At 54.5% G+C, this 13,359-nt stretch overlaps 5 protein-coding genes across 5 annotated transcripts; 2 read left to right on the forward strand and 3 right to left on the reverse strand.

Moving 5' to 3' along the window:
* Positions 1-352: 352 nt before the first annotated feature.
* On the forward strand, positions 353-1,399 carry CYME_CMP136C (hypothetical protein, conserved; the record flags this gene model as incomplete). The annotated part of the gene is made up of 1 exon (XM_005537754.1): positions 353-1,399. One exon carries the CDS (start codon positions 353-355, stop codon positions 1,397-1,399), a length of 1,047 nt encoding a protein of 348 aa, XP_005537811.1.
* Positions 1,400-3,964: 2,565 nt separating this feature from the next.
* CYME_CMP137C (similar to RAN binding protein) lies at positions 3,965-6,430 on the reverse strand (the record flags this gene model as incomplete). Its single annotated transcript, XM_005537755.1, has 1 exon — positions 3,965-6,430. The coding sequence occupies one exon, from the start codon at positions 6,428-6,430 to the stop codon at positions 3,965-3,967; it is 2,466 nt and encodes an 821-aa protein (XP_005537812.1).
* Positions 6,431-7,559: 1,129 nt separating this feature from the next.
* Positions 7,560-7,859, forward strand: CYME_CMP138C (U6 snRNA-associated Sm-like protein LSm6; the record flags this gene model as incomplete). Its single annotated transcript, XM_005537756.1, has 1 exon — positions 7,560-7,859. One exon carries the CDS (start codon positions 7,560-7,562, stop codon positions 7,857-7,859), a length of 300 nt encoding a protein of 99 aa, XP_005537813.1.
* A 1,616-nt stretch (positions 7,860-9,475) lies between these two features.
* On the reverse strand, positions 9,476-10,630 carry CYME_CMP139C (hypothetical protein; the record flags this gene model as incomplete). The annotated part of the gene is made up of 1 exon (XM_005537757.1): positions 9,476-10,630. One exon carries the CDS (start codon positions 10,628-10,630, stop codon positions 9,476-9,478), a length of 1,155 nt encoding a protein of 384 aa, XP_005537814.1.
* A 348-nt stretch (positions 10,631-10,978) lies between these two features.
* Positions 10,979-11,770, reverse strand: CYME_CMP364C (hypothetical protein; the record flags this gene model as incomplete). Its single annotated transcript, XM_005537758.1, has 1 exon — positions 10,979-11,770. The coding sequence occupies one exon, from the start codon at positions 11,768-11,770 to the stop codon at positions 10,979-10,981; it is 792 nt and encodes a 263-aa protein (XP_005537815.1).
* Between the last annotated feature and the right edge of the window lie 1,589 nt (positions 11,771-13,359).

The following is a 13,359-nucleotide window of genomic DNA, read 5'->3' on the forward strand; positions in this document are numbered from 1 at the left end:
ACGTGCGCAGCGCCACGGCCGGGAATCGATCCGCGCGCCCGCTGTGCTCGCTGCCTGCGGGCGCCTGTGCAGCCGCGTGCGCCGGTAGAGGCACCGGCGCGGGTGCCTCTCCAGGCACAGCTCGTCATTGTATCGGCCTTATTGCGGGCATTGGTAGCACCGGGAACGCTCTCCTGCTTCAGCGGCTGCCTTTGAAGCACTGGGACTCGGCTGCTGGCGCTGACGACGGCCGCGGCTTGTGGCGACACCTGTTTCCGCAGAAGCTACAGAAACGGTGTTCGGAGAGCAGCACACTCGTATCGACCAGAAGCCTGCGACGTATAGTGCGAAACGCTTCTCGGAACCGTTGCTCATGTTCTCGTCCGGCCGGGCTGCACGCTTTGGCGAAGCTCCGGCAGGTGCCACCTCGGTGTACGCTTTGGACTTTGATGGAGTCCTCTGCGACTCCGTAGAAGAGCTCAGTCGGTGCGCTTACTACGCTGCGCTGGTGGCGTTCCCCGCTCAGCTCGAGGCGCCGCGCTGGACCGGACACGATAGCTCTCGGAGCGCGAGCTTCACGGAACGAGGCGAATCCCCGGGAAAGATCGCTACAAACCCCGGGCTCGGAGCAGAGGACCCTTCGCCGGCAGCGGCAGCAGCTGAAACAGCGCGGATACCAACAATTTCAGAAAACATCTGGCAGGCCGTCCCGCCTGCTTGGTTGTTAGATAAAATGCGGAAACTCCGTCCATACATAGAGACTGGCTACGAGAGCATTCTTCTGGTACGGATGCTGATTGAGGAGCGGCTCGTATCTGAGCGAGCAGAGCGACGCCCTCGTCCGCTGACAGTCGGTGAGATCGCCGCCAACTGGAAGTCTGTACTGCACGACCGGCTCTTACGGGACTGGAACATTCAACCCAGTTTCTTAATTGAACTTTTTGGCACTATCCGGGATGCGTGGATCGCTCGAGACAAGTCAACGTGGCTCTCGATGAACCCTATTTACCCAGGTGTGGCGGACGCGCTGAACATGAGCCAGCAGCCGGTCTATATCGTTACCACCAAACAAGAGCGCTTTGTCAAGCTGATTCTCGAGCATGCCGGTATTCGTCCAGGCCGTATCCCGCCGGCAAACGTGTATGGCATGGACCGAAAGATGACCAAAATCGCAACAATTAAAGAGATCCTGCGAAAAGAGGAAGAACGGAGCCAAGATAGCCAACGAAAGGTAGTTGTACACCTCGTAGAGGACCGTCTCGAGACGCTGGAGGCAGCGACGATATCCCTGTTAGGCGCACCCGTCACCTATCATCTGGCAACCTGGGGCTACAACGATCCAGCACAACGCGCTCGGGCTGAGAAACACCCGTTCATCGACTTGCTCGATTTACCATCCTTCACCATGAAGATGCACTAGGCACCACATTCGACTGCTTAGGTAAACAGGTTGAATGCCGCGAGCAGCGTGGCTTGTGGGCGCCTTTCGACGTACTTGAGCGAGCGTCGCAGGGGATCTCGATGCGACGCCTTGTTCAGTCTGCTGGACATCTGCGAGATACCGTGTCCGAGCAGTGCACCGGGCAGCATTGTCAACGGCGATGATGCTAATCATCGTGACGCTGGTATACTGATTCATGTTGAATGATGGAATTACAATTTTGCGCACCAATCCCCAAGGGAAGCCGTTCCCGATGTACATGTAGGACACGCCAGCCGTTCCGGCATTGCTGGACCGTACCGTGCCAGTGCGCGGTCACGGGCGGGAATATGCGGTCGCGGCCTCGCTGCTGTCCACTGATTTCCTTGCTTCGGAAGTGGGCAGCGTTCCGGCACCATGCTCACAACGAGTGCTGAAGGATTTGCTCGAGACTTCGCTTGATATAAAGGCACCCGATGCCACAGGAGCACGACTTAGATATGGATGCTTCTCGGGAGGTTCAAGTCGCAGTGCAGCATGTGCTTGCGCGCATTCTATCTGGTGAATGCACACCACAGCAAGCCTCTGATCTTCAATTGCATTGAAAGCTGACGTTCGATCCGCCTACGGTTCTCTACCTGGTGCATCCAGCTCTGCATCAAGCTCAACTTTTGTACCTGATTCAGCGCACAACCGTGCTCGTGAAGCGTGCATGTCGTTCTCAACTCGTCGATGGGAATCGTACAGCGTCGACTCGTGCACTCGTTATACGCTCTCGTCGAAGGATGACGAGTGTAGCCTTTGCGCGCTGCAGCCTGTCCAGCACCATAGCTAACACCAAATGACGAAACGCATCGGCCGTTTCATTTTCCATCTCATTGAACAGGTACGGGAATGCACGCCTCGAGCCTGCATAGCACCGTAAGCATTAGTGGCCTCAGCGTGGTCTCATGTGCTCCCGACAAAGCTTTTCCGCATAAGCGCTTTGGATGCTCATACACGCACCGAATGAAACGTACGAATCATTGTCCTCTGCTCCATACATGACTGAGAGCGTCGAGATCGGGGTTCTGGTAACGTCGTCATTCCAGTTGATGATATACCTCGTCGTGATCATTGTGCTCGACTCACGAACATACCGAGCCAGGGAAAAGCTCATCAGATTCATCTGCTTTCCGTTCAGGCCTTTGGCCGCGTGCTCTTGACTTGGAGGTACGGCGACGTCTATGACGCCCTGGTACCACGAATTCATGCCCGGAATCAAGTCTTTCATTTCAGTTGCTTTTGGACAGTTGAAAATGCATCTCGTGGTTCGACTCGCTTCTTGGCTATACAATGTGCATTCAGATTGACATTTAGTCGTTCTCCATGGTCTCTGTATACCTCTTGTCATGTCCTCCCCGTAAACGCGAATCCTTGACCGAGCTGCACCTGTGCCCTCCGCAAACTTTGATCAAATGCTTCATTGCTGTTGGAGGACATCGGCTCCTTTTCCCCATCTCCAATACCTGGTGGAGTCGCATAGATTTGGTCGCTATGCTGTATATTCGTTTTTGTCCTAGAGGTTCAGATGCACTGGGTAGACGGAAAGTGTGATCCACTGAGACGAATACTCATCTCGAATGTTCCCTGCGTTCGCAGTACACGACGACATCGACACTGTGCTGTTCATCGCGGAACAGGATCCGAATAAAGACTCGCAGTTTTCAGAGTCCCTTCATGCCTCCTGATCACCATTCGTACCAACGTTACGAAGACTTCACAAATCCTATCAATCTTTCGGCAGGATCGCATGGTGAATGCAACGGGTGGAATCGATTGACCAGGGCCGAGTCATACCGAAAGAGCTTGATCAGTGCTTGTTTTCGGCGCATGACGTTCAGCGAAAGGACCAGGAGGAGTGCGATTCGTCTACCACCTGCTGACCGAACTATGACTGACTTGTCGAAACAATGCCGTTTTTAGCGAACGAAAATTCACCGCATAAAGTCCTTCTGCGACCTTTCTCCCATTTACAGGATTTGTACCTCTAGTTGACTACTTTCGAGGAAAAAGAACGGAAACAATGAGGACGTGCTGCTACTGGTCCTCCGGGTTTCACCGATGATCATCGCGATGACTATGGTCAGTGAACCCCAGAGCTAGGCGCGGCATCGCTCCGTGATCATGCTCCGCCCTTCTATGAAACGCAGATGCCAGTAGGTTTCGCGTCAACAGCATCAGAGTGCACAAGTCGCAAAGTGCTCCCGTTTCACTGCTTCACGCGACACGAAGCGGGTCCAGTGCGTGCTACCCTAGCAAGTACTCGTGTTCTGCGAAACTCGAAACGCGTATCGGCGCTTTATCACCGAGACAAATCTTGAAAACAAGTACAGTGCTGTTATGTCGATCTCGTGCTCCCAGCGATAGCATCTTTGGAGCGATTTCGCGAAACAGTCACGTCGAGGAACTCGTATCCCCGACACTAGCGAAATACCCAGCGGAGCTTGCATCTCGTTGGAAGCAGTGCACGGCAACTCCCCGCATGAGATGTCGAGATGAATGCATTGCGCACCATGAGATCGCTCAGAGAAGATGGTTCGTTTGAATTAGCGACAGATAGCCGGCTCCGTGCTCCACCGCCATCTCCATGACGGTAGACAAATGCTGCAGCATTCGAGCCAGGAGAGAAGGCGCCTCCAGAGAAGATCCAGCCGGTCGGGCGCGGCAGGGGCGCTCCAGTACCAGCGCCCGGTTCACGGCTGCGGCCACCAGGAGACGCCACCGCTGGAGTGACGCAGGAGCAAGCACTGCAGCATCTGCGTGCGTCACCAGAATGAGATGGTGGAGAAGGAGGAGCTGGACCAGCTGCCGGTGCTCTTCCGTACGGTTGCTCGTTTGCGCAGGGGCCTTATTTCCAGGTGCTGACTTTCGACCATGTTTTCCGAGCGGGGGCTGAGAGGCATCCCGTTGCGCTTCGGCTGGACCGCTGCAGAGTGCAGACTTGCCGGCAGCAGTGCCTGCACACTCAAGAAGAAGCGGCCAGAGATGCCCACATGCGTACTGGAAAACAGAGTAAGATTCGCTGCTGCGCTCGCTTTGGTGTGCGAGCACCTCGCGAAACTCTTGACACCGAAGTAGTATCGCGGCGAGTTGTTGATCTAGTGCCGTTTCTGAGGCGGGCCCACTGCAGTCGCCCAACGATGCCGGCGATTGGAAGAATCGCGGATAGTGCTCGGCGCCCAGTGACCGTGCTTGCTCGATCTCACCTCGTAGAATATAGTCCATAATGGATGCACGAATGCTGGCATCCGAAAGCGCCTGTGGAAGTTTTTGCTGTCGCAGCTGATGACGCGGCGAAGAACGCGGCGGATCCATTTCGGGCGCTGCGTGTACATCCCCTTGTGACACCAAGCGCTCAAGGGGAAACACAGTTTTGGCAAATGCGCGTGCTGTTTCCACATATCCCTCCGTAAGCAGATAGTCTAGCACCACATTCTGCAGAGCGCATTGCTCATGAAGGACGCTCGAATGCTCGTCCTCATCGTCATTGTCCGCTGTAGCGGCCACGATCGAGTCAAGGAACATTTCAACCTCCTCGCGCACATAGGGTTCGATATCGAAACGAAACGGCTTCTGTCCAAAGTTTGCCTCAACGATTTCGCCAACGGTACGCATCCCCACGACCGGATACCAGCCCTCGTAGCTTGAGAGCCACTGTGGGGATCGCGTTGCTCCCGCAGCCCACGGAAGGTGTGACGCACCGCTCGTGCCAGCGCCGCCATCGCCACCGCTACTGCTGCTGCTACTATTGCTACTACCACTACGGGCGCCGCCGTTGCCTGCTCGCCGTTCACCGGGTATGGAGGCAACACCACGCCGGAGACGGGTCGGTCGCACGTTCCGAAAGGCACGCTTCAGTCGGACACCTTCCTTGGTGAAAAACACGTCACCCGTGATGCAGTTCCAGCAACACCCTACGGTATCGCCAGTCGAGTAAGTGGGTCCATACGGAGACCCTACTCCCGAGTCGCGAAAAATATGCCCGTCGTCGCCATGATAGCCGATGCTGTTCTTTTCCCATCCGGGGAGACGTTCCAGGGCAACATCGCCCGCACACAGTCCTAGGCCGATAAAGCCCTCAGCACCCGCCGATACCACCGTCATTTCATAGTAGTAGATGCAAGCCTCGGTGGGGACAGGCACATTCGCGCGCACAGCAGCAGCGTCCGTATCCAGCTTACCAGGTCCAACGTAGTACGCTCGTCTCGGCCGATCGGTATGCTTCTCCAGATCGACGCCGACGGCCTTGTCGGTACTGGACCAGTGAGATGGAAAGCTGATCTCCGGCACAGACGCGGTTGCCTCCACTCCGGGGCGCTTATGGCCTACGCTGGCTGCTCGTGCACGACCTATCTCGATGACGCGACAGCTTGGACGCTGTCGACGATGACGACGGTGTCGAGCACTCGTTGGCGCTTCCTCGCTGGAGTCCGCCATGACCTCATCATCATTCCCGGGATAAGTTTGCTCAGATGCAAACTCTGCCGCGGTTGAAGCGTCACCAATAGCGTTCCTTTCAAAAGGACCCACGTGGCCGTATGCCGCCAGATAGGGCAATTCCTGGTCTTTCCAGCGCCGGTACCAGTCACCGAACTGGCGGACGCGCCAGTGCCGGCCATCCAGTCCAATCTGCAGCCACTCGCGTGCCAGACCTTCGCTCCAATTAATTTTCAGTGGATCTTCGCTCGGTTGCTGCTCGTCGCTCACAACATCTGTCCCTGCCGCCGCGGTCTCCGCTGCGAAAGGCTGGAAACGGAAACGCTGTGCCCGCTCCCGCTTCGTGGTAGGCTGCAAGGGGTTCTCCAGCCATCCCTGCAGTCCCATGAGGGTGTAAAGTTCGAAAACGGTTGATGCTGAAGTAGCGGGTGTCCTCGCTGCTGAAAACATTTCAGACGTGGCGTCTCCTCTGCTGGTGTCATACTGCGAAGCCTTTGAGTCCAGGCCCGAGTCCGGCGTTTCTGCTTCAGGGCACGGCCCGCTGCCGTGCATGGCGATTTTCGAGGGGTTAGTCTCAACAGTGTATAGAGATAAAACAGGTATCAACGTCCGGTAACGTGCAACAGAATACTTTCGAGAACAACCTCGTACGAAACGTTAAGAAGAGTGCCTGACGGTACCGCTGGTGGCTTGCTGCACTGCGGGATGTCGGGCGCCCCCGGCAACGCACATCCACTTCGGCCCGTGAGGCGCTTGTTCCACTCTTTCATCTCAATTGGGTTCCACAACCAGGTACATGGAACCAAATGATTTTTTCGCAGTTTATAGCAGACTTGTCGGAAGTGTTCTCATTGGAAGGAATAAAAAATCCAAGGGAAATGAATGGATGTGAAAGTCGACGGACGCACAGGGCCGTCATTGCCGGATTCACCAAGGGAAACGAAAAAAGACCTCTTCTTGCCGACCGTCGAGTGAAGAAGAGCAAGTGACAAAGAAGAAGGAGATATCCGAGAGCGCTTGTTTGCCCAACGAAATGGTGGCGAGATGTTAGTGACACAGAGGGTACGAGTTCTAGAAAGCCTTGCATTCATGAGTTCCACCAGAGGCAATGAACGTAAAGAGTTCGTATACCTGGACTTTACGCCGCCATCAATACCAGACAGTGTACGGTGCTGAAGACGAGACCCGAGGAGCTGACGCGAGCAAACTTCATGGGGCAGCCTCTGATGCTCGGAGTTTGTCCGATGAAACAGTAACCGATAGCAGGCGGCGGGCAGAACAAGGCAGGGAGGCGTCTTCGAATGGGCATAAATGTAACCTCCATGGTTGTGAAAAAGCTTTTGTTTCGTCGACCACACTTGCTGCAAGCCAGAAGCGTTCCTTGTTTGAGAAAGCCTCGTGAGGTTTACCAACGCATCCCACAAATAGCTTAGGAGACGGTGTGACTGCCCTGTTGCCCCCGCTCTGCAGACGTTTCTCTACTTGTGTAGGCACCGCGTGGAGAGTTACCTAGGACCGGCCAGTTTCAGCGGCGAATCCGCCTGGGATAAAGTCTCTGAAAACTGGTTGAACCGCTTGTGGACGCCACAAGGACACGAGGAAATTGTTTTCTGGAGGAAATCACCGGGACCCAGAACAGCGCATCCCTAAAGGAAAGCTCCCTGCTGGCTCACTGCCGCAGATGCTCAGCGGTGAGCAGTCAAGTGCCTCTGGCCCCGGGTCCACTGCAGGGGAGTATGAGGGACAGGCGCCAGCAACGCGAACGCCAACGCACTTTCTGCGAAAAGTTCTTGGACGTCCAGTTGTGGTGAAACTCAATAACGGTACGGAATACCGTGGAACGCTGGTTTGTTTAGATGGTTATCTGAACATAGTTTTGGAAAATTCTGCGGAATTTTTGAACGGAGAGCTCAAGCGACGCTATGGAGACACCCTCTTGCGTGGTAGTAATGTACTTTACGTAGGGACGATTCCCGATTGATGCGTTCGGGTAAAGCTGGTCTCTACACCCGCGTCAGACTAGAATGGAGCTCTGAAACTTCTCGCTGTTTTCCTGGCTTTGGATTCGTTCCAAACTTTGCTCAGTTGCACACTCTCGACATTCGAATGACGGCAAGAAGGGCTTACGGATTCACGCGTAGTAATTGACTGATCGGTCGTGTTCTAGGTGTGGCTCCTGCTCGACACGAACTTGTGTTCGGGGCTTATGGCGCCGCGACTGAGCACAACGGACCAGTTGGAACCTGTTTTGCGAAATTGGTTGGAGGTTGCGAATGGTGGATCTCCGAAGAGACACGTAGACAAGGGATGAACGAGGCATTTATCAGAAACGTGTCGTGCTTGATTATCAAAAGAGGCACGCAACCCGAGCACACCAGGTATGCTGCGGAAACAAATGTGTACTGGTAAAAAAAGAAATACTGGAGCGTTTTGAACAGCCTAATGTATCGGTCTCAGAGAACGTCGCAACTCTCAGACGAAACGCATTCCTTCGTGAGGATCACCGCTGTTCTACGACACTGTGGTCGTAAAGATATGCCTCAGTACTTTTTATTTCCCCTTACCGGAAAACGGAGTCCGCGCAGCAGGATATGCACTTGTCTCCTCGGAGCTCCAGCATCGAGCTTACCTCAAGCTCAAGACCGTGTGCTTCGCAAGCGTGTTTGAGCTTTTAAAAGTAAGGAACTTCACAGAGGCGCTGATGTGACGGATACCCTTTTTGTTCTCACGCCAACCGGGCAGCTACTTGATACATGTTGTCCGGTCCGTGCAGTCATTCGTGGCGCAAGCGTTTCGGCTCCCTGGCTGAGCGACCTTGCGGATGCCGAAGCCTTGACTCGTTTAATGACTCAAAGCGGACTGGATAACACAAAGGAGCACTCAGGAAAACATACGAACGGCGAATTTGGACAACGTCAGCTTTCATCCCCGTACACGCGTACAGAATTCGATGTCCTAAAAGCGACAGGGCGACGACTCGGTCGCCAGCTGCACGGTATGAAGGCACTCTACATGCCGGGCACTTCGTCGCAGCCCATTGGCTCGACCGATACAGAGAGCGTGATAAACCTCATTCGTGATTCCTCGACGACGAAGATGCCGAGAATAAGTTAGACATGATGGCTGCGAGGAGCATGCCCACGAAAGTGATGGCATTTCCGAATCTGGAAAGCTGCTCCAGAGTGCTTCAAAGGAAGAAATTCCTCGTTAACGAACGTATCCCTGCGCCGCCCGCACCAGCCGCTCGATTCGAGGTTTTTCTTTCGCTGGGCTGTGAAGGAAGTCGTCCTCGCAAAGGCGCTCTGATGACGCCCAGTAGAGAACAGGAGCGTCGAACAAGAAGCGCTGATCGACGGCATGGAATGCACGAAGCAAGCCATGCATTCTTCACCCGGAGATTCAGTGGAAATCATGAACGGCTTTAGGATCGAAATGCAATGCAGTGCAATGAAAGGTGCGAATGGTGCGGAAAAACGAAGCAACGGGAGGTTCACATCACGGTGCGTGGATGCGTTCCCCTCCAGCGAGTCCGATAGGGTGGCGGTTTCCATCTCATCAAACGCAACATTCCTACGCGCTTCATGACCGCCTCGGAGCTTAAACGCATTCCCACTCACCAGAGGCAACACATGTATGAACAACCAGCAACACGAGGACGCCGTCTCGGCAGCTCGATCTCCAATGCGATCTACATAGGTCTGGACGCAGACATAGCGAGCATCTACACCTGCGTTTCCGTGAGACCCGAAGAGCACCACAGTTCCCATGTGGTAACCGATAATGCGCCCAAACCAAGAGTTTTGGAACCCGCTGACTTCCACCCACAGTCGCAAGTTCTACCCGCGCACCATTCATGTTCGTCTCCGTGGAAGCGGAGAAATCAGTGCATAATCCAATGAGCGACCAAAAGAGAATTGAGTAGCACAAGCCGCAGGAGCATTGTCCCAGGCGGGCGGAACATGTGCACACGATGCCCATGAGTGATCCAGGAACCTCGATTACCGTAATGCTAATCCGCACGTTTCGCGAGTCGCTCACACAGACGAAGAACAACTTGCATGGGGACAGATGTCGAATGATCGAATGGAACAACGAGCGCTTGTGTATGCAGCGGACAGCGTGCTCGCCGAAAGGATGACCAAGAAGAGCCGCATGATCGAGGTTTACGGTACTGAGCACAGAAACGGAGATGGAAATTGGGTTGAACCATCTCCACAGGTCACGGGCATGTACCGAACGATATAACAAGCGTTCACGTACCATAGGGCGAAGCTCGGAGAAGCCTGTGTGTTTGACCCATGCACACACACACACACACACCCGTCCACATCCTGGTTTCATCGCTATGACGGGCGCATCGAGCCTGCATGCAAAGAACATGAAAATGGCGAGCGAAGCGTGGATCGCAGCTTTCACTTGTGCATGAATTGCGTTGCCAATGGCCAGAAGCTGCGAAATCGGGACTTGAACGCTGTCATCAACATCCTTCGACGGATAAAAACAAAACCAGAACGATAGCAGAGACCGCCAAACATGATGCCTGAGCTCAGGCCGAGGAAAAGGAAGCATTCTTGAAAAATCACGCAAAAGGTTTTGTCCATGAAAACCGGAAGAGGCCCAAGCATTAGCGTGTATGCCCAAGTTAGCAAGACGTGCATGTTCCATTTTATTCTGATATGGATGCCGTGAGCATTCCGCGCAGATGAAACGCTGCCGTGATGGGGTCTGCGACAGTCCCGTTTGCCGGGACATGCGGTGCAGAATACGTGGGAATTCAGATACGTCCCACTATAACTCCCGGAATCAGCGTTTCGAGGGCGGTTTCTCAGCTGCATGGAGGCTCATTGCTCCGAAGCTGGTTCGATGCTCATGCGCGATTCAATATTGCGAGCCGCGCATTTGTATGAAATGACGAGTGCATCAGGTTAGGGTCGGCGGGCGGCGACCCGAGTTTGCGTGTCGAAGGCACTCGCCACCGACTCGCTAAATAAACCGCAGTCGCAGTGGCGCTATCGCCTGTTCCATAGACGTAGTCACGACAAATTTGCTACATGCAAAGCATTCGAAATAGCGCTCACATGTGTTCCAGCATCGCGCTCCCTAATGACTCGCTGCGTGACCACCACTCGAAACAGCGCTCTCACCTGTTTCAGAGTCCGCTGGTGGCTCTTTCCGGTGACCCGACGTGCCTGCGTTCGAAGCGGTACTCGAGTCATCAGGGGCGGCGGTTACCGTCCATGTGGTATCGGCATTATCCGCGGCGATACTACCCGCACCGGTATACGGTTCGATCTTACCACGGATAAGTTGAGCTCGCTCATCAGCCACATTCGTTGGAATGGAGTACGTAATATCGTGAAGCACAGCCTCGACACGCTGGCTTGTTGGGTCAACTGCAAGCGCCGAGCCACAGAGCGAGAACGTACGTGTCTCGTAGACGACTCCCTTCAAGTCCAGGCAGAGACGAACCGCCCCCGAATCCGCGTTGTGGCTCCATTGCACGCAACCAATGGTGCCAGTATCGCCAGCCAGATCAAACTCGTCATTTTCGAAAACCAAAAGAGCAGTTTTCTCGCTCTCTTTCTTGATGCGGTCAATCCGGAGCTGGAGCCACAGGACGTCGCCAGAGGGCTCGCTCGACTCGTCCGCTCTCGCCGCGTTTCGCAAGGGCGGGGTCTCGGCACTCATACCAGAGGGCACGTCCAATTCCGTTGCCGCATCAGGTACCCCTGCAGGAACCGTGTCGACCTGGGCGTGCTCCTCGGAAGAGGAGGGCGCAGGCTCGTCTGGAGCTTCTCGTTTTCGGCGGTTGCGCTCTTGGCGCGCCTTCTTGGGTCCCTTTGACTCATCCTTGGATGCCTGGCTTAAATAGCTTTCGATTGCAGTCTGCATATGTGAAACAGAGGAAGCAAGTTGCCCATCAGTTGGCGGTTAACTGAGTAGGCGTGCTCAGAAGCAACACAACGCTTGCATATCCGCTCGAACGCACGCAGGTCGATCGGCACGCTCTGGGTTTTGGCATGGCGCACTTCCCGCCAAAGTGCGATAACAAGTTCCTCATTTTTGTTTGTTTGATGAAACGTTTACATTGTCCTCGGATCCCAGGTTGCACGATGAATTGTGGCTATCGTGAAAGGGTTCATCATGTTGCACCCAAATTTTAAGTACCATGACGCATGCGTCCTCTCGGATGTCCAGGTCGTTCTGTGCGTTCGATCGTGCATCGAATGCCTGCGCTGAGCACCTGCAATAGCGCCTATGCTGCTGGTGCGGATGCAACACGGAGACAGAGCGGCATTGCCGTACCAATGAGGTCGTCGGCTCGAGGCGTGGTTCAACGCATTCGGTACTGGGACTCATCATACTTCTAGGAGCCTGAAAGGCTGTGCAGACAGACGTCCCCCCAGCGACCACGCGAAGTGACATACTAGGAATCAACAGCGACCGGTGCGTCGCCGAGAAGCAGCCTATCCGCTGCGATTCCCAGACTAGACTGCGTTATGGACAAACTGCTCAGGTCTCGGCACTGCACCCGTCGCTGCAGAGGCACATGCAGCGGATGCCCGGTTGACTCGAGCGGCCGCAGGACCTTCCGCCTAGATGGTAAACTTTCGGACATAGGGAAAACTTTCCCCCTGCCAACGCTTACCGTAGAGGAAGAACGAAATCGTTATCGAGTTGCTAGTACGTTTTCCGTTTCTGATCTGTTGTCAATGTTTACTCGATCGGATGCACGCTGAGGCTAGCAGCGCACCGCCGCGCCGTCCTAAAGCGATCAAAAAAGGCACAGTGTCGGAGGCGTTGCCGGACCGATCAATTCGCTTTATGCAGCGGGAATACTGGAATGGAGGTCGTACAACGTGGAAACGTATGCACGGTACGAGCTGTCGCTTGGATGGGCATCGCCAGCATGAACGCAAGCAGGCAAGCTCGTCCCGTGTCACTGTTGGTGATTCCGCTCCCGAGTTGTTCACCTAGACTTGTCTTTTCAAATTTGCACAGGATACATGGGTACCCGGCTAGAACCATTGCTTCTACATCAAAAGAAGCGCTGCGGCGTTGAAGCACGATCGGGCTGATGCCACAGACACTCCAACAGACATTGAGCGAAAACCATGGTACACAAAATTAGGCAATGATTTGTGCGATCTTTCCATAACCTGCGAGCCATTGGAGACGAAAGAAGCAATTGAACCTCCGCAGGCAAAGGTTGAAGGGCCCTCATTTCACGCGCTCTACAGAATTCGAGCGGTTTCTGCGAACAACAGCTAAGAAATCGTTTCAATGATGCGACGCATATCAAAGTCTGGGTATAGCATGGACCCTTTTTGCCCAAGTTTCCTCGCGACATGGAAAAAGCACAATGGGCGCAATAGACTGCACCTGAACACTCCAGACACATGAGCGCGAAAAATAGCATCCTCGCGCTCGGCTACGTTTCTCCTGGACCTCTTGTAGATTAGAGTGGAACGCTGAACTGT

This window comes from Cyanidioschyzon merolae, chromosome 16 (assembly GCF_000091205.1).
Source record: "Cyanidioschyzon merolae strain 10D DNA, chromosome 16, complete genome".
NCBI classification, from domain to species: Eukaryota; Rhodophyta; class Bangiophyceae; order Cyanidiales; family Cyanidiaceae; genus Cyanidioschyzon; species Cyanidioschyzon merolae.